At 47.9% G+C, this 20,447-nt stretch overlaps 1 protein-coding gene across 4 annotated transcripts in view; it reads right to left on the bottom strand.

Annotated features, from left to right (window-relative positions):
• Nucleotides 1-20,447, bottom strand: part of LOC121345784 (protein phosphatase Slingshot homolog 2-like) — a 99,249-nt gene that overhangs the window by 43,481 nt on the left and 35,321 nt on the right. Inside the window, exon 1 of one of the 4 annotated variants that reach the window (XM_041423001.1) lies at nucleotides 14,928-15,070. The exons of the other annotated variants lie outside the window; for them this stretch is intronic. Coding sequence (XP_041278935.1) covers nucleotides 14,928-14,983 — 56 coding nt within the window. The 5' untranslated portion in view covers nucleotides 14,984-15,070. Of the gene's footprint in view, nucleotides 1-14,927; nucleotides 15,071-20,447 lie in introns of those variants that run through there. 4 annotated transcript variants of the gene reach the window in all.

Genomic DNA, 20,447 nt, shown 5'->3' with positions numbered 1-20,447 from the left:
TCAGAAGGCTCTGCTTCTAACCAGCAGTAAGAGCAGGAAACAGAAGTGATTCCTGTGCTCCCTGATGTGCTGTCCAGGGCTGAGCTCCTCCTGCACAAGGAAATCACTGCATGGTTCAAACTAAATTCTCACTATGCTACAAAATGAGATCCACACAGAACTTAACAGATGACAAACAAATAATAAATGCCTTCCCAGATGTTACACTGTACAGCTCCATTCATAAACTGCAAGCACAAACACCAAATACCCTGGTTTGAGGACACAAAAGAGAAAGTGTTACTGGTTTAGGGGCTGTGCCAAAGAGATGTGATAAATCACTGGATGCATTGTCACGACCCCCTGGACAATGCCTTCCAGCTCCCAGCCAGGAGCCAGGTGAATCTGCACCACCCTCCAATTTCAATGAGAAACCCTCAGTCCTCAGTGTAAAATACTCAAAAAGGAACCTTGCTGTTTTCTCTTGAAACTGCTTCACAAATGAAAGGACAGAAAACCTTTTTAGGAATAAGGCAAGGAGGCACCTGAACGGCTGCTGGCAATGTTTTATCCTAATAAACACTTAATTAAGTTGTTGTGAGCCTGAGGATGACTTTCCAAAAGGCTCTCCTCACTCATCGGAGCAGCTCCTTTACAGCAGGCTCTGTCCTGTCCAGCCCAGCCCTTGGTCGGGCACTTGCCAAGTAGCACAACCAGAAAGTTGGCACCATTCCCTGACAGGCTCGGCAGGAGAAGTCCTTCCATGCACATCCTCCCACACCACGTACAGGACAGGTCAGTGTGGCAAAGGCCAAACCTCCTTGTGCTGTCACCTCCTCACAGCCATGCCCAAAGCACACGGGCACTGCATGGGGTCACATCCTCCCACCCCACTTACCCTAATTCTTAGATGAAATGAGAGATAGAAAAGTGGTGGCTGGGGAAATGAGGATATCAAGGTACTTCAGATTTGAATGGGAGTCCACTACCTGTATGATTTACAGAAATACAATTTCTCTTAGTGGGTGTTTATTAACCAGAGCCCTGCAGAAAAGAGCTCTGAAGCAGCTACAGTGGGATTTCAATGCCAAGCCTGGCTCCAGCTGTAGCTCCCCATGTGCAGTCCCTCAACAGCCCCCCAGATTTTGCCCTAACACCTCAGCTGCCAGCTCAGCTCCATCATCTTCCCTTAATCCAGCGGCTGCAAAACTCAAACCAAACAAAAAGACTGAAATTCCAAGGCTGGCAGGAGTAGCACAGCAGGCATCAATACTTAGCTCATTCCCGAGGTGTGGAAGGAGGGAGAGAGGGCAGCTGGGGACATGTGAGCGAGCTCTGGAGCAGCCAGGACTGCAAGAGCAGCAATTTCCCCGCAGCCTGCTGGGCCTGGCATGAGAGAAGTAACAAGAGGGCGGGCACAGCAGCCTGTGGATTTTTCAGCACCTCAAGCCACTTCCCTCCCTCTTCCTGCCCCCCTTCCCAAACTGGCTGTTTCCCCTTCTCCACAGGCAGGAATTTCCCCGCAGCCTGCTGGGCCTGGCATGAGAGATGTAACAGGAGGGCGGGCACAGCAGCCTGTGGATTTTTCAGCACCTCAAGCCACTTCCCTCCCTCTTCCTGCCCCCCTTCCCAAACTGGCTGTTTCCCATTCTCCTGGGGCCTGGCATCACACCTGCTCCAGGGGCAGCTCTCGCTGCCAGCCTCCCACCCCTTCACCTGCCCACAAGAAAAGTCCTGGTTAATAAAGCATCAGTCCCACAGCCAAGGGTGCACCAGCAGCTGGGTGCACAGCTGGATTATGTGCAGCCTGGCAGCGCAGGGCACTTCTCCCTCAAACACCAGATGAAAGCATTGCATTCCCCCAGCATCCCTCCTCAGGGAAGTGCCTCTTTCACCTTCACTGTTGTTTGTTTTTCAATAAACAACATCCCTACTTCCCTTGTTTACTTTTTAAAGCACCTAGTTTAATAACTGCCTACAGTATTAATGAATTAAATAGAGGGAAGCAATGTTTGGTTTCCAGTTTAAACCTTTGCTCCTAGGCAAGGAATTAAGGTGCTTGATTCTCTTCACACAGAGGGCAGATCTCAGAGCTGTGTGAAGCACAATACCAGGTACTAATAAAGAAAACCCACCAAAACCCTGCAGGGAAAATGAAAAGGCAAGGATAACTCAGGATTGCCCTGTACTGACATTTGTATTAACAGGGTCAGCTGGCAGCAAACACAGACAAGCACAGGCTTCTCTGACACCCAAAACAGAAACAAAACAAGGGCCACAGCTTACTGAAAAGGGGTCAGTCACAGTGTCAGCAGAGGTGACACCACCGAGGGCAGGGAGCGAAAAGGGAAGTGGTTCTCCACCAAAGGCCATCTCTCACCACTCAGCACTTTTGCAACTTAAGAAACAGCCCAAGGAGAAAAACAAACTGAGCGTGGGAACCCACTTGGGCTCAGAGGTTTGACGCAAACTGCATTTTTAGCAACATCTGCATTTGTGCCTTTTTTTTTTTTTTAAAGGAACTGTCTGCAGGCACTTCCTCTGCTCCAAGGTGGGGCTCCCTGGAGAGAGAACTCTGCTTCCATGACACAGACAGGCATCATCACAGAGAGATCTGCAATGCCAACTGTTACTCATCCACACGAACTTACCTACTGATCCCTTCTCACTAGCACCAGGTCACCTTTTCCCTTGTTCTGGGTTCCAATATGGACAACTTCTGAAACCAAACTAAGACAACAGTTTGCCAGAAGACAGTCAAAGGTGAGGGTGGATGGGTGTGAGTATGAATTCCAAAGCACTAATTCCTTTATCTTGCTCCAAGCAAGGAGAGAATTTCTGCTGAATTCAGAGAGGGTACAACTTGCCAAAGGGACCACAGCTGTCTGTGCAAGCGAAGAACAACTGCTTCAGGTGCACAAAACAACCCCACCCAGTTTCAGAGACAGGATCAAACCAACCTCAGGTCATCCCACCAGGCTGTGGGAAGCTTTGATACCACTCAACACCCAAGTGAGTTACCAGTCTGCAAGTCACACCCACTGCTGGAAACAACCATGACATGCCATTAGAGTTCCTCTGCCACCGGACCATTTGAACTGAGCTCAGAAATAGCTCTGCAAACTTGGGTATGCAGGAGAGAGCAGCGGCATCCTTTGGAGACTGCATGGAAGACAACAGCTCTGGGCTGAGAAACTTATCCCTGCCAGAAACTCATCCCTGCCTGCTGCCGGCGAAGGGAGCAGCAACAGCTGCTGTTTGCAGCCCAAGTTTCCAGCCCACGCAGCTGCGACAGGGCTGCACTGTGCTGAGACAACCCCAAGCACCTGCAGCATTCCTCTGCCTCCCGATGCCCCGAGCCTTGCTCTGCAGGGCTGAGTTTCACACTCCCATCCGATGTATTTCCTCACAGGCAGGGCTGGGATTTGTTCCTTACAGGCAAAGGAAAGCAGACTGGGTTTTGTTTTAAGCTGAACAGCATTTTATGGTGTCTGATGGAAGCGAAAGTCCATGCGGGTTTCCTGTTCCCCTCACATACTCTTGGCCTACAGATGAACCAGCTCAACAAACTCCTAAAGCCCAGGAAATGCAGGCAGAGCCCTGGCAGGGACATCAGCTGCCTCCTCACCACCCAGCCCCGTGCCCAGCCTGCTGCTGGCAGCTCCAGCTTGGGTTTCACTGGGCTGCTGCTGAGCGCCTGCTCCTACAGCAGCCCTGACGCAGCCCTGCCTGTGCCACCTCGCTGCCCAGCCTGGCCCCACGCTTGTGCCAGCCCTCGGCAGGGAGGGAATGTCCTGGTGCTGAGGCTGGGGAGAGGGAGAGGTGCTGAGCTGAGCTGTGGCTGTTGTCACCGCCGAGGAGCAGCGCAGACTGGGGGGACACCCTGCTGATGACAGATCAGCAAACCTGGGCACAGGTTGTAGGATTACCATGGCAGTGAAGAAGGGAATAAAGCAGGGATGATTTAAGTTATCACAGACTGAAAAGGACCCATTTTCCATGCAGCACAAATAGCAAAAAGCTTTGCTGCCCATCTCTCTGGCAATGCAGCAGAGAGGGAGTTCCAGCAAGGCACGCGTTGGTGGCCCATGTTCAGCCTCTGAGGCAGCTTCAGAGAATCCATCCAGAGAGAAAAAGATTCCAAAAAGCAGCAACAAAACAAGTTGTGCAAACAAATCCCTGATGTCTCTGGAATTTGAGACTGAAGATATGCACAAAATCGTTCTTCCTGCAGTCTGAGCACGGCAGTTCATGGACTAGGAAGGGGGTGGCTAACACAATTAGGATGCTGATTAAGAAATCTGGGCACTTGGTGTTTACAGAAGAAATTTGATTCTTTGCACTTTTTAAAGCAAAAGACCCAGACCGGAAGAGAGACCATGAAAGGAATTTGTTTTACATGATAGTCCCCAAAGGGTTCCAGGTCTCCAAGTCAAGACATTCCCAGATGAAAGCTCTACATGACATTCTTCTTGTGCCATATACTGTTTAAACATCCTTGGGCATTTTTAATGCATACCACTGGGTTCATGGAGCAGGACAGCAATACCCAGGAGAACACTCCACAGTGTTTTACCACCACATGCCATGCTCCTACCAGCTCAGCCTGCCCAAAGTGAGCCAGCTGCTGTGGTACCAACAAAATGCTTCCACAAATATGTTCTTAGAAACACTTTAATCAACATGAGAAAACTTCCTAAGGATAATCTATCGCATCAAGGAACAGAGAAGAATAACCACCAGCTTTTTGATTAGTTAATCTTCAGAAAGAACACCCCTCTGATTGACACATACTTATCTTTTTTCTCTCCTAATTAACACAGCGCATGTTGATTATCTTTAAACCACACAGTAATCTCCTCTGCCACCAGAGTTTGAAAGCATTGCCTTCAGACACAGCACGTTTCTTTTTAAACCTTAAATGACAGCTGACAGACCCTCCAGCAGTTAATTAACAACCTGGCCTCTCCCCACTATGATTAAATACATTTAAGATGAGATATTTTATAAAAATTTTTTTATGCCAATCTCCCTGCATGTCACTGTCACAGACCTGACCATGTTTGGCCTGACTGGCAGTGTCCCACAAGAAGGACCCATCTGCTTTAAATACGACTGTAACACAAGTGACAGGAGACACACCGAGGTCAACTTACTGTCCCTCCCTGCCACAGCCAAGTCCAGGGTCCCCTATATTTAGACAAAGAATGTCCAGCACTTTACAGATGGAAGGAGATCACTGACTTGCTGAAGCGTGGCCAGCGCTGGCCGCCTCCCCGAGATGGGTGTGACCAGGAGGTGACAAGTCCCCAGCACCCGCTCAAGGCAGGGCACCCTGTGTCCCCACTCCCTTCCCAGCAGCCACAGCTCCCCAGGCACAGGCCCAGGATGTGACTGGTCCAGGAGGACACTGCTCTGTCTTTTTCTGGTCTCAGTGGATGTGGCCAGCAGCGAGCATGGCTGCGGTCAGCCAGGGAGCAGAGCTCCTGTGGTCAGCCAGGGAGCAGAGCTCCTCCAGGATGTGACTGGTCCAGGAGGACACTGCTCTGTCTTTTTCTGGTCTCAGTGGATGTGGCCAGCAGCGAGCATGGCTGCGGTCAGCCAGGGAGCAGAGCTCCTGTGGTCAGCCAGGGAGCAGAGCTCCTGTGGTCAGCCAGGGAGCAGAGCTCCTGCTGCCTTGAGAAGCAGAACTGTGCCAGGACTTGGCTCTGCAACCACCCCAACCAGGGCATGGCATGGGGGAATTACACTGGGGAAGCTGCCTGGCTCTGATCACAGCCTTGTTGGCTGCCCTCAGTAAATACATTAACAGACCCCTGTAAATAGAGCACCAAAACAAGGACCACTCTGTCTCTACACAAAGAAATCAATGCTGAATAATAAGCCTTTTCCTCTTGCTAAGAAGAAGCAGATGCTTGTTTACCAAAAGCATCAAAAATCATCAAGAGGCTGTTGGATTTGACTCATAAAAATATAGAAGGAAGTTATTTGTTCGGTATTTTAACTTCTGCAGCACTCAGCACTTTCAATTTTCTCTCATTCTCACTGCATCCTCCCCATGCAATGGTATTTGATCCCTGAATGACAGTTTCCAGCAGGAACAGTAAAATCGGTTTAGGAACGACTGTCCCTTTAGATTAGCAAAAAGGACAGTCAGCAGCAGCCAGTGATGTGAGATGGTTTGTGGGCTGTTTCACAGAGAACTGCCACGTGCCAGGTTTCTTTCAATAGGTTTTGATTTGAAACTGGAAGTCACAGGGAGCTTTACCTGTTGTGATGATACATCCAGTAACTGGGCCATTGATCTGCTCCCCCTTGCAAATACGCCAGGGACTTTATTTTAGGGAACAGGGAAGCTACAATTAAGGGAATAAAAACTTAAATGTGGCTGCAACTAATAACTTGAAATTTTAATCAGCTAGAAGTAAGGAATCATCAAAGACAAAGGATCGGAAATATTTTATAGCTGGAATAGTTTAATGGATTCTGTGCCTTCAAACCAGGTCAGCACTTAGAAGGACAGTTCCTTGCACAAAGCAAGGTCAATACAAACTTCAGATTCGATTTAAAGCTGCAAAGCAAAGAAGAAACACAGCTTCACTTTGGGTTCAGCGACCCAGCACTGAGAGAATGGGGTAACAGCCTGGAGAGACAAGGCTGCTTGTCCCCAGGAGCTCAGAGCACACCTACCCTGACAGCAGCCACAAAAACCACTCCAACATTCTGCTGGTGTAAGTGACAATCAGCCTCTGGAGCCATCAGGAAAAGCTCTCCAAATCAGACCATGAGATATAATTATAATCCATTTCAAAATGCAAGCTCAGCATCACTTTCCAATCCAACTCTTCCCCCCGCGGATGTTACAAGTTCTTCCTGGAGACAACATCCCTTGTGACTCTGCTTTTTCTTTTGGTGCTCTGAATAGGGATCAGCTTACCAGGAGTCCTTTATTCCCGAAATAATTTCCATTAATCACTCACCATACCCCACTTTAAACAGAAGCTGACAGACTGTGGGATGTCTAACACCAGCACAGCATCTCCCAACTTAAATAAAAGCTGAAACGAAGGGCACCCTAAGAGGCAAAAAGAACTGGGAGATTTCTACATAGGAGACAAGAAAACTTCTTCAAAATGTTCCTAAGAATTGAAATGCTTTTACACAGCTACTTTAAATACAAGCAGGGAAGCAGTATTGTGAACCATCCACTCTTCATGGTATCTGCTCACAAAAAAAGTAAATCAAAGGAAAAACAGTAAAGTGCTTCATTCTGAAGCACCGCCCTGCAGTTTTGCATTTGTGATTTCTCAGCACAGCTGCAAATTAACCAATTCTTTTAGCACCTTCATGCGACTTTCAGGAGGATGTCAATGCTTTACTTCAAAATGCATATAAAGGAGTTTTCAACTCAACATAAAAACCCTGCAAAGTTTTGCTGACTAAGACTCAGACTGGAAACACATTAAATAAAAGTTTTATTTTACAGGAGTTTGAACTCAGAAGAGTAGAGATTCCAGATGTGTTTATCCCTGCAAAAGTCAGGTGCTAAATTTCAGCAGAATTAGCACTTTAAGCAGTTTGGCAGCCAATTTTCTGTGGTTAACTCAGGTCTTCGTATTTCCTAAAAGCATAGAAACCCCTTTAAAAACCACACATTAAAGTAGAAAGACCATCAGAATACTAAACACTGCTATGTACCACAGAACCAGCAAAGTCTCTAACAAGAACACAGTGTACTTTAGGGAAAAGGCTCTTAAACAGCTTTTAAAAAGGCTCCAGAATAGATATTTGCTTAATTTCAAGCTAGAGAGCCTCTCATAGAACATTTCATTATGTACTTGAAGGAACTAAGGACAAAAGAGTCAGGAAGATTACAGCAGTGTCAAGGTTTTGCTGGGGACTGTGCTGGGAATCTGGGTGATGTCCTGGTCCATCTCCTGACCCCAATTCCCAAAATGCTGCTCCTGGGCTGGCTCAGCACCCCACACACCAGTGCTGTTCACACACACTGGGCACAGCATCACTCGCCTCTGGGGTGGGTGTTTGTGTCACCCCCACTTGCTATCAAGGCACATGGATATTCCTATTTTTGCTTTCTTGCAGTTTTCTCATCATGGCAAACCAACAGGAGGGCCAGAAATGGTGCTGACAAACTGTTTGTTTTTATTTAGACTAACTGTCTTTCAGCCTTTGCGCCACAGAGGAATGCGGCTGTTCCACTCTGCATTTGTTTTTTGATTTCTCCATCTCTTTTACAAAGCAAATAAAGGGAAAAAAAACAACAAACCAAACCTAACAATAACAACAACAAAGCCAGTGACAAGCTCTTCACACACCACCATGCAATGAGCCCTTAAAAAACCCAAACAAACTAAACAAACAAAAAAAAAAACCTAGTAAAACTCCTCCCACAATTTGGGTTCATTTTAATTCAGTACCGAGTTGCAGAAAGCAAGCAGGGAACCAACATGAGGACAAAGGTAAGACTAATGATAGCTTTTTACACCTTTGTGCAAATGGATTCCCCTTTACACTGCAACATGACCAAGGTAAATTTATCATTTGCTCATCAAAATGACCCTACTCCAGTCCCACCTGCCACTTGGACTCTCACAAAACAGCAATACACCCAGACCAGAGCTGCCCGTGCCTGTCTGTCAGCTACAGGTGCCTGAGCCAAGCCACAGGTAACAGCCCTCTCCAAAGCATCCAGCTGGGATTCTGTATGAAAAGAGGCTGCAGGGCAACAAGAGGCTCAGAGAAGCGAATTTATTCTCTTCATGCTGGCAAACAAATCACAAGGAGTGAGAAAATCCAGCACAGTATACACAGTAACACCACAGTACAGACAATTCCAAGCTCAACTCAACAGGGGTCCCAATCCACCCTGGGCACCTCCAGACAGCTCTGGACCTTGGGATGAACTTACTCTGATCCACCTGGGTGCCTAAACTAAAACCACACTGCAGCAGTCAGATGTCACAGACCTGTGCTCTTCCAGGGAAAAGCTGGAAGTTAAGAGTGCAACCCAAACCCTGACCTGTGGCATTCCCAAGGAGATCCCTGGCAGGAGCCAGCCCAGCCTGGTGGGACAGCATGGAGCTCATTAAGCCATTGTGAGAAGTGTGTGAACAAATGAAAGAGTTCGCTAATAAGTGACAAAGATCATTTGTTTGAAAGAAAGGACTAAATCATTTCTGCTTCAGCAGTCTGGATTTAGCCTGCTTGTAACAAAGGTGTTTTGAGGAAAAGCATTCTGCTTAAATGGCTTATTGCAAGTAAATCAGAGAGCCCAAAGAGCTGAACACGATGTTGATGAGGGGCAGACAAGTACTGGATAAACAGGAATATGCACTGAACAAGGAGCCTGTCACCTCAATATAACACAAGTGCCCAAATTTATCAAGATGCCAACGCCAAAAGATTGCCAATCCACATTGAGATCTTCCAGGTTGGATTCCTGTCACTCCCAGCTTTCAGCAACTCTTGTCTTTTAAGTTTACCTTTACAGGCTTTTCTTCTCCCCATCCTCCCTCATCCACAGGCTGATGTCCTTGAACCAGAAAGCTGCTGTCTGTCACAAAACACTTGGTTAATCCCACACAACCCAGCAATAGGTGGCTGCAGAACAGCTCTTGCCAGTCTGCAGTTCCTTCTCAAGCTGATGGATTCAAGCTCTGGCCAAGCTGCACATGGAAAGCAAAGGGGTGGCTTTGGAATACTTCAGCAAAAGCACAAGTGTTTATTATTAAGGACAGGAGTGAGTTTTGCTCCATGTGTTTGTGAAAATTTCAGTCTTCAAGCAGCTGCTATAAAACACCATGGCTGGAAACTCAAGTTGCAGATTTGCTCTGTACACATTACATATGTTACACTGGAGAAAAATATTTGCTGAACTAGTTTTAAGCCCATACGTGCTGATAATTTAAATGCTGTTTGTCAGACCAATACAGGGGAGACAGCAGCTCTTCAGAGCCTACTACAGAATGGGATGCAGAATTTTAAACTTTCTTTGACCCCACAAACACTAGTCAGAAGCAACTGTCAAGAAAGTTAGCTTGAAGTTAGTTTAAAAACAATGAAGCAATATTTTACCAGGGGCTCTGTGATAAAGGTGCAAGGACGTAGAGTCCCAAAAAAAAAAAATCCCAGCCAGCTATTAAGTGGCCCCAAAAGGTCTTTTTCTGCTGATAATCTCACCGGGGTCCTTCTGCTTTGTGGTCTTTAGAAAAATCCCAAGCATTTCCAGAGACAGGAACATCTGCAGATGTTTCAAGACAACACAATCTCAGAGTCAACTCTACCATTTAAATTCTTTTAAAACATCAATTTGGCAGCGCAGCAGCATGGGCTTCCTAACTAAAACATATTGCTCAAAAAGAGTGGTGGCGTGGGGGGTTTGTCCTTGAAACACTGGTTTGTGGCACAGGTTTTGATCTGATGTCTGATAACCATCTCTGTGTCTCTCCCAGCCCTTACCAGGAAGGATCGGTGAGACAAATACTCACAGCTTCCAGGGGAATAAAAGGAAAAGCCAAACAGGAAAAGTAGTTATGAACAATACAGCCCTGGCTTGGTTAATGATCAACTCTGCACAGACCATACTACTTTTATGCAAATACCACAACCTATTTGAACAGTTTTCAGTAATCACTGGGTAGTAAGAGGCCTCTTAAGCACTGCATTTGTTTCATCAAAAGCAGCAAAGAAATAAAAAAGATGAGAAATCCCCGAGGACTCTGCTCTGTCAACAGGAAGCCCATGCAGTGTGCAGGGTGAGCTCAGCTGTGTGGAGGGGTGGGCAGGAAGGGTAAGGGGTCAGGTTCCCCTGCCTGCACATTCCCATCACATCCCCGATGGAGTAGGAGGCTGTCTTCTGCAGCCCTACAAACACAGAGCACACAATGCACACTTGAATGGAGAAAACAACTGCTGCAGTCTGCCCTGATCCTACCAGGCTCGACAAGACATGAAGGGCTCATCAACCACTTTCTCTATTTCAAGCACTTCCAACCAGAGCAACCCTCAGCTCATAAGGCAACTTCAGTCAGAGTTGACAGCAGTAACTGGAATGACTCTGCTGATCTTCCAGGCTTTTTGCAGCAGTTTCCAAGCATCTCCTCCTGGGCTCTTAAATATCATTGACTCTCAGCACAATGGTAAAATACTCACAAAGCTACGGTGTTTTACAATGGCACAGAAACAATTAAAGATTTCCAATAACACGCTGCTCAGAGGATTGCAGTCTAATTGCTGAACGGTCAAGGGTTTTGGCAGCAATAACATTGTAAGGAGATAAAAAGGTTGTAAGGCTTCCCATACAAGAAATAAATAAATAAGCAGCTCTCCAAAGAATGGCAACAGCAGCCACACACCTATCCAAGTTCCTGACTTGGCACAATTCAAGATTAGGTGGTCATGAAATTTCCCACCATAAAGGCCATGGCCGTGTGACAGGGAAAAATGAAAGGGGTGGGGGAGGACAAAGGGCCAAGCAGGTTACAGCACGGAGGTGGCAACACAAGGAGCCTGAATTACCCACTACTGTCATTTACTGTACAGTTTGTAATTACCTGCACAGCCCCAGAACTTCCTCTTACACTGCCAAGTGTTGTTTCTTCACACTCTGCACACAAGGGCTATCACTTAGAAGAGAACTGATTACAGGAGAGAGCAACAAGCCGCTAAGCCGGGTCTGAAAGGACATTTTGTATCTACCTATCACTGAACATAATTCAGTTTAACTTCTTGGTTTATTTTTTCCCTCTAAAAGCTCCACCATAAACTCACAATGCTGTGAAGAAAGTGTCTACTCCTGCTCCTTCTTTTTTCCCCCCTCAAAGTTTAAAATACATATAAAAACGGAGTTAACATCTTGTAACAGAAAATAGACTGGTATGAGGCAAGCACAAGAACCATGGGAAGCAATGAGCCTATCTGTGCTTTTAGATCCATCTGGCTCCTGAGTTTTGGAGGATGAAGGAGTAAACAGGGCAGGAGTGCTTCAACGTGTGCTCAGCTGTGCCCAGGGAGGGCTCCCACTGCTGCCTGGCAGAAAGGAAGCCAAGACAGAGTCAAAAGTATTTAAACACAACAAAAAATGCTTCAAAATGCCAGAGAGACAGGGGTACCAAAGGGAGGTGGTCAATCCTCAGGTTCTGCACAAAGGCTGAGCATCCCTCTGTACCTTCCTGCCCCGCTGAACACAGCCTGGTAAGGCTCACACAGGAAGGATGTGGCTCAGTGAAAGCAAGAGCTGGGTTTTCTCAAACACCAAGTGAGTGCCCTGATGGCTGGGTCATCCTGCTTTGTCACTGAGATAGAGAGCAAAACTGGGTGACAGAGGAATCTGGCATTATCAGAGAAACTTGGAAAAGCCACCTCAGGGACACCAGCAATGAACTGAATAACTCAGACTTGGCCAGAGGCAAAGGAAGCGACTGCAGGCAGGAAGAACTGATCCATGGTAATTCCTCCAGGTTTCTTGTTAAAAACTCTTTGATATTTGCAGACTCTCTGAAGCTTTGCTTTTTTCTTTCTATCTTTCCTATCAGCTGCCTTAGAGTTTTAACAGACCAAAGTAAATTTTGAATCCTACACACAAATAAACTAGTAAATCAGCAGAATTCCCCCTAGGTTCAGTGAGAGTAGCAAGACTTTCTGGAACAAGTTACAACTATAAATTATGAGCATTTTGATAAACACAAGTCTCCCGGACATTATTTGAATCCTTGTGAACCTGAAATGAATTAGACCCAGACCAGCTGACTACATTACTGACCAAAAGCGTCAACACAAGAGTAATTTCTGCTGATCTCTGAAAGTCAGAGCTGATCAGCCAAATACATCTACTAAAGAATACACTGAAACAGAAGTTTCTGATAATGTTTGGGTCACCAATGCCCTTCCCATTCCACAGAGAACACATTTTTAGCACAGCAAAAAACTAAATCTGGATTTTTAGGTCTTGCCCGCGACGAAATAAGGACATCCAATATTAATCAGCCTTTGCGAAATTGTAATTAGGAGCACAAACTTTAAATGCCTGCCTTTACCAGGCCGGCCCGAGGGCCACAGCACCATCCTGATTGAGAACACTAGCGAAATATTAATCCAGCACTCAGCCCTGTGAGAACACTTCTGCGTGGGCCAAAAGCTCTGTCATTCTCATGCTTATTAATCTTCCCTCACAGGAGGCAAAGGACAGCGTAAGCTCCACTCTGATAACTCTGTTATCTCTCTCCCCAGAAAAGGAAAGGGTGGTCCTTCCAACCAAGTGGCCATTTAAACCACCACGAGGCACTGCAGGGATCCGTGTGACATGTGACAGAGGGAGCAGAGACGAGCAGCATTTCCCCTTTCTTTTGATCCCTTTCTGTACAGTCTCCAACCCTGGGTTAAGTGTTTGAGCAGTGGATAAAACAAACACCTTAAAAGCACTTAAACTGTTACCTGGCTACCTACTCTAGCTCGGTAAATCATCCGGAGCTCCAAGGAAATGTTTCAGCCCACAGTATGTTAGGTTTTCACCACAACTCCAGAATTACTGCAACTTCCCAAAGCCCAGGGCATATCCAGTTTGCATCACTGCTTTGGAAGAACAGTTCAGGTACATCTCTGTTAAACCTGCATTATCAGCAACCGCAGGGAAAGCCCTGATGTTTACAGGCAACACTGCGAACGGAAAAAGTTATAATTACAAACATTTTGGGTTGAGTATGAAAGGCTCACAGAGACTTAGCTGAACTGATTACCAACTGCAGCAGCGATTGCTAGCGCTCACAAAAGAAGGCACAGAGTCCGGGGACTCATTTCCATATGAAGCATAAGCAGAGATATCTACTAAAGACTTCCAGCTGCAGTTCTAGCAGGAGCTTCTTGCGACAAGAACACAGTTCCAGGTGGGACCCAGCACTTTATCTGTAAGCCTTTCATGATGCTTTCAAGAGATAAAACAATCTGTTGGCTTCTTTAAAGAAGCATCAAGCATGGCTAGACCACAGCGACTAGACTATCTCTCTGAACGCCTTATCTACCACCCCATAGCTGCCACTTCCCTCCTTAATCCTTCCAGCCAAACCCCACGACTCAGGCAGTGGCTGTTAATTGTTTATAAATTAAATGATTATTCGTATTTGCATATCAAAGGCGGGAGGGGGGGGGTGCAGCTGGAGAGACTGATTTTCCATGCGGCTTAGTTTGGGACACGGAGACACTTTAGAGCTGCCCAAGACCCTGGAGAGACTGATTTTCCATGCGGCTTAGTTTGGGACACGGAGACACTCTGCACTTTAGAGCTGCCCAAGACTGACAGCACTGAACAACTGCAGCAGCGCACGTCTCTGCCTTGCGACCCGCAGGTGCTGAGTGTCCTGCCTCAGACCTGCTCCTGTGGCTGCCACCCGGGGCACCCCAGCCCCGCAGACCCCCTCTGCCGCTTTGCGATAAGCCAAGAGATCAGATAAAGGGGCTGATCTCTGCTTTGAGCCCAAAACACGGCCACAGTCAGCGGGCCGGGGATCTGCAGCCCGCTGTCAGCGCCCGGCACCGCGCGGGGAAGCGCCGGCTCCGGCGGAGCGAGCGCAGCCCTGAGCTGCCCGGGCGGCTCCCGTGTAACACTGGGACAAGCGCTCGGTCGGGACTCGGAGTGAGAAAAAAGAACAATCAGGGAAGTGAGCGGCGAGGGAGCAGCAGCTGCCGGGCGCTGCCCGCGCTTATCAGCACTTCCACGCTGCGGTGCCGGCCAGGGGAAAGTTTGCCCGGAGGCAATCGGCGGCGGAGCGAACTACGGGGAACGGGGCGGGCGAGGAGAGAGGGGAGAGAAGGGAGAGAGGGGACAGCGGAGTGAGCGCAGCGCACGCCCGGGCAGGGGGAGCCGCCGGGAGCCGGGGCAGGCGGAGCGGCACCGGGAAGGGGAGTCTCGGCGGGCGGCGTGTACCGGTACTCACAGCTGGGCGATGGCGCCCTGGGAGATGACGGCGTTGTCGGAGAAGTAGGGGATCATCGCTCCCCGCCGCGGCGGCCGCCCTGCCCCGCGGCATCGGCACCGCCGCTCTGCCCCGCGCCCGCCGCGCCGCCCCCGCCGCGCAGGCGCGGCCCGAGGGCGGGACCGGGACAGGCCCCACCCCCTGCCCCGCCCACACCGCACGTGGCGGCGCGGGGCTGCGGGGAAGGGAGGGGACACGCGGGACCGGGACACGCGGGACGGGGACAGACGGGACCGGACACACGGGACAGAGACAGGCGGGACCGGGACAGACAGGACCGGACACACGGAACAGAGACAGGCGGGACAGGGACACACGGGACTGGGACAGACGGGACCGGACACACGGGACAGAGACAGGCGGGACCGGGACACGCGGGACTGGGACAGACGGGACCGGACACACGGGACAGAGACAGGCGGGACGGGGACACACGGGACCGGGACACACGGATCAGGCAGACGGTCCGTCCCGCTCACGGGCCGGGGTTCAGCTGCCGGTTCCCCCGGCGGGCGGCAGCGAGGGACAGGGCACAGCACCGCGCGCGGGTGCGCCCAGTTTTTCCTTTCCCTTCCCTTTTCACTTCCCCTTTTCCCTTCCTCTCCTTTTTTCTCCCTCAGATCTAGCCAGCGAGGCTGCACGCCCTGCAACCGGGTTTGATGCAGCACATCAAACGCTGTTTTGCAAAATGCAGGCAGCGACAACTCGGGTGCTTAGGAAACGACCTTAATTTCTCTCCTGCAGGAGACGGGGGGAACAGTTCTTGGCAGTAACTTTCATATGCAGAGACGCGACAACTTGCTTTCTGCCAAAGGAGAAGAGAAGCAGCTGCCTTTCAGTGCTGTTTAATCTTTAGCTCCATCGCCCCTCGAGAAAAGGAAGAAAGGAAGTTATTTAAAACAAAAAGTCTTGTCGTTTGGCTGCTGGGAATTCAGATGTTATAGTGCGAGGGAAACTTAATACGGTTTTCCACTGGGGAGAGCCGGGGGCAGCTCGATCCCACCCGGCACTGCCCATCCCGGGCCGGCACTCTCCAGCCCTTACACCCAGCAAGCAGCGCGGGCGAACAACCAAGGAGCCCTGGATTGGAAGCAAGCTCAGTTTTGTGTTTCCCACAGGAATGCATGACAGCCCAGCACAGAGGAACATGATATACCAGTCTTAAGTCATCTGCTCTAGGTGGCACATGCTCAGCAAGGAGGCACAAGTGAGCTGGCAGGGGAAGATGTGAGTTTAAACACAACTACTTGTTAATGACATCTACTCAAGAGCAAAAAATACCAAGGCATCAACTGCAGAGTTGCCCCTGTGATCTGGCAGCAGAGCTGGAAGCCAAAAGCTTCATCAGCTTTATTTCCAAATATTAATTAAAAGTTTCAGAGAACCAGAAAGAGGTTGAAAAAAACCAACACAGTGTGATGGGAGCTGCTTCAGGTCTTGATAGGAGACTTGACATGAACAAGAATAGACTCCTCTGAAAGGTGTTGATCATCTCCACTTCAGGGATGGGCAGAGAAAAGGGCAAAGCAGTGGAATTTGTGATTCTGCAAGTTTTGCTAGGATATTGTTTGGTTACAATAGTTTAAGCAATGTCATCCTGTATAGCCAAGAGTGCAGCTCTGGTAATGGTGCCTCACAGCTGTAAAGAAAATGCACTGCCAGCTTGCTGCAATGCCAGAAAAAAGTAATTTTGTTAGGCAGAAATGAAGTTAGTTGCAAGAAGCAATGGAAAAATCAGGACTGAGAAATGGAGGGTAACTCAATCCTTCCAGAGGTCAAGAGACTGGCAAGAACCTCATATTCTGTAGTAACACATACCACACATTCACAGACTGAAAAACAAGCCCAGAACTTCTGTTCTATTCTAATTAATAACTTAAGGGCTTTATTCAAGCATTGTAGAAGACTAAATGTACTTAGATACTGTCCAGACACGTCAGATTTCTTACACATAACCACCATTACAAGGCAAGCCCCTAAAACCTGCTGAAAACAAGTGCAGTGATTAACTACAAGCAGCTACTCATAACATATGGATAATAGATTTGTAAATGAATTAGATCTGGATTAATACAATCATGCACTGCATCTCCATATGCCAGGGAACCAAGTGATGACAGAAATAACCCATTTGTTTTCTTTTCTAACCTTTAGAGAACAGAAATAGGAAATCCTCAAATAAGTTAATATCTTGAAATGTGCACTAATAAAAGCTATTTGAACTTGGGTTTGTTGCCATAAAGATTGAAACCCCAACCTGAAAGTGGCACTGTTTTCAGGTACATGTCAGTGAGATTAGCATTTCAGTTCCCACTGTCCATTTGTGGAGACTCAGAGAGTCATTAAGGTTGGAAAAGACTTCCAAGATCAAATCAAATCTCTGACCCATCACCACGTTCTCAACCAGACAGCAGCAATAAATGCTGTGTTATTTTCATACTTTGCTTTTAACATCAGACTTAAGGAACAACTCTATTTCTTTGTTTAGACATGGGTAAAAGTTTAGACCCAGTAAATTGATCTCTCAGCACGCAGGAGCAAGGAGCAGGCAGAAAGAAAGAGATGCACGAGATGGAGTTTAGGCAGCAAGTCATAAGACAGCCAAGAAACTGCTCCTGGCTGGAAGCAGGTGCACTCTGCTGGGACAAATACATGAAGAATTTAAAGTGCACAAAATTGCAGTGATGACAGGTAGCAGCCTAAATCACCCCGCGCTGCAACAGAGCATGTGAGCAGAGCCATTAATCACTGCATGACAAGATGTAAATACGCCTGTCTGGGGTCTCAAGTGCTGCCCAGCCCAGTGCACCAAATGACACTGCTGCAGGGCAAAGGGCACTGCTTGTCTGAGTTCTGCTCAGCATTTCCCACTGCCCAGGAGGCCCTGGGATCAGCAGGGCAGGCAGCAAACCCCGCAAGGCACCAGGACACCACAAGCCTGTGGGGCAACAGGATCCCATTTAACCTTTGAACACCACACGAATAAACTGGGGTTATATACAGCACGTGAGACACACTGTTTAAACACCCATCCCCAAAGCTTTGCTACACTAAGGCAGCAGCTAGAACCAGTTATGGAAGCACAATGGAAAAAAACCAAAGAGTGAGGGATGTCTGAGCAAGCACTTCAGGAGAGGGGAGCAGAGGGAATGCTACCAGAGCTGCCTCTGGAAAGAAGTTTCAAGGGCTGGAAGGAGAACATGCACGCACAAATCTCCCACATTGACTTGTAGTGTTTGGTCTGGCAGACAAGGCTGACAACATATTGTTTATTCATACAGTCATCATTCTCCCTGGTGTCTGCATTGCAAAACTCCACGATCACAGCAGCTTGTACAGAACCTTCAGCTGTGTCACCTTCCTGGCGCATTTCAGCAGTTTTTGATCTCCCAGTGGTGTAACAGAGTAATCCTGTGTCCTACACAGGACTAGCACTTGCTAAGGGGCTTCTCCTAGTCCAGCCCAGGCCCCGGTGCACAGGTCAGGCTTGGCACTGGCATGCCCAGATTTGAAACTTGCAGGAGGCATGCTCAGAGCTGGACACCCAGTCGTGTCAGTGCACATAGTCCACATGCAAACAGGGCATTCATCAAGCTTCTGTTTCCATCCAAGATCAACAGCTTCAGGCTGAATTGCTGCTTCTTGTCAGACCACACAAAGGTGTGGGTGTCATCGTGTTCCACCCACTCCTATCCCACAGCGCCTTGCTAAGTGTCTGCTCACGTGTTAACATGATTAAATCTGCAGCATGATTGTTTTATTAGGCATCTTCAATTTTTAGTCTACACTAAGGGGGACCTGATGACCTCTTTCCATTTTATAGTACACCTACCAGTGAGACGTCCTCTGGTCCCCTCAGTTCTCTCTTTTTGAAGAACACTTTTTTTGAATGAACACAACATACTGTCATCGTATTTCTTACTGCAGTGGGTATCAAGGGTTGGGTATTATTAAGCCTGTTTGGACTGAAGTCCAGGTACTCTCTGCAAAATCAAGGCATGTTCTGTTCCTACAAGCATGGAAAGTACTACAGCTGTAACACTGGTCATGTTCAAGGTAGAGGGGACAGTGGGAGGCTATCACACATAGGAATTTTGCCCTCAATCATTATTATCAGTATCACAGATAAGGCAATGCAGAACCCAGACTTATGTTTTCAGGGGATTATGAAAAAAAAACTTGTGAAGCCGCTTTGTTAGACAAACAAACTTCCCCCTCACTCTCAGCACATCCTCTCCCTGCCAAGCAATGTGCCACGGCCGTGTCTGCTCAGCCACCTTTACTGCACATGTGGAAAGTTTATTCTGTACTGTTCAACAGCTGTTTCCGGTGATATTTATGAAAAGTCACCGAGTTTTAAAAACAACACGTCCCTGCCCACAGCCGAGCACGGGAGCCTTGCACAGGCACGGCTGGGGAACAGAGGTAGCGAGTTCATTTCCTTGTGCTGAGGTGGGGCCAAGTCCTTTTTTGTTCTCACCGGCAGCTACGCTCAGTCTTTGTCCACAAAGGCTGCTGTCTCTGCATCAGCTCTGGTGGGAAAAGGCTCCTAAGGGGTAGCCTTGAAAAATTAGCTGCCACACTGAGCTCTTTGAGGGTCAAAGGACCTGATGACCCTGCATTTCTGGTGGGAAGTCAGTTAAGTCATCCTTTTACTGTGAGGATATGTGGCTTTAAGCACTGAACAGAGTCGACAGACGAGTGTGAGTGGATTAAGGGTCCAAACAGATGATTTATTTGGGAAGAGCCTTAAATTAGTGCAGTGAACGTGTAAATAGGTAGAGACCACTGGCTGAGAGCAGCACCTCTTGCACTCATCTCCTACTGCTGCCTCCACACCTCGGAGGAGAAGCTGATCTGTCAGAGGCCTTCTGGATGGTTCTGGCATGGGAGACAAAACCTTCTGCATTCTGCAGTCCAATTTATCAGGAAAACATGAACGATTTCAGTAGCAGCCATCATAAACAAGCCAATGCACGCAGGGCAGAAGGAGATGGAGTACAGCACAGACACAAAGCTTTCCCAATGATAACAGACATACCACCCACCAAGGCAGGGCTCACATACCCCAGCTGCATTACACACAGCCAGGGGAACTTAAACAAGTAATTATAAAGGAGCCCATATATAGTTAAAACAAAACCAAACCAAACAAAAACTAAAAAAGAAAAAAAAAAAAAGAAAAAAAGAAGAAAGAAAAAAAAAAGGCAGGGGGAGGCAGGAACAGGGAAAGCACGCAAAACTGTACTTTAATCCTGAAGAACCAGTCAGAACAGGAAGCCACATTCTAAATTTGGTTATTTAAGCTGTCAAAGAGTATTTCTGTTTCCAGTTCTTGAGCAAAGAAATCAGCCAAGTACAGGGGTAGGGAGATAAGCATCACTGAAAGAACAAACCCCTGCTTTTAAAGCCCTTTGGTCAGCTGCCCATCATGATCGATGATTAGGCTGCCTAGTTGAGAATTCAACACCTATTTTGCAA

Source organism: Onychostruthus taczanowskii, unplaced genomic scaffold, assembly GCF_017590055.1.
Source record: "Onychostruthus taczanowskii isolate IOZ18803 unplaced genomic scaffold, ASM1759005v1 scaffold75, whole genome shotgun sequence".
Taxonomy (NCBI): domain Eukaryota; kingdom Metazoa; phylum Chordata; class Aves; order Passeriformes; family Passeridae; genus Onychostruthus; species Onychostruthus taczanowskii.
The sequence above is the reverse complement of the archived record's forward strand: the minus strand, read 5'-3'. Positions and strand labels throughout refer to the sequence as shown.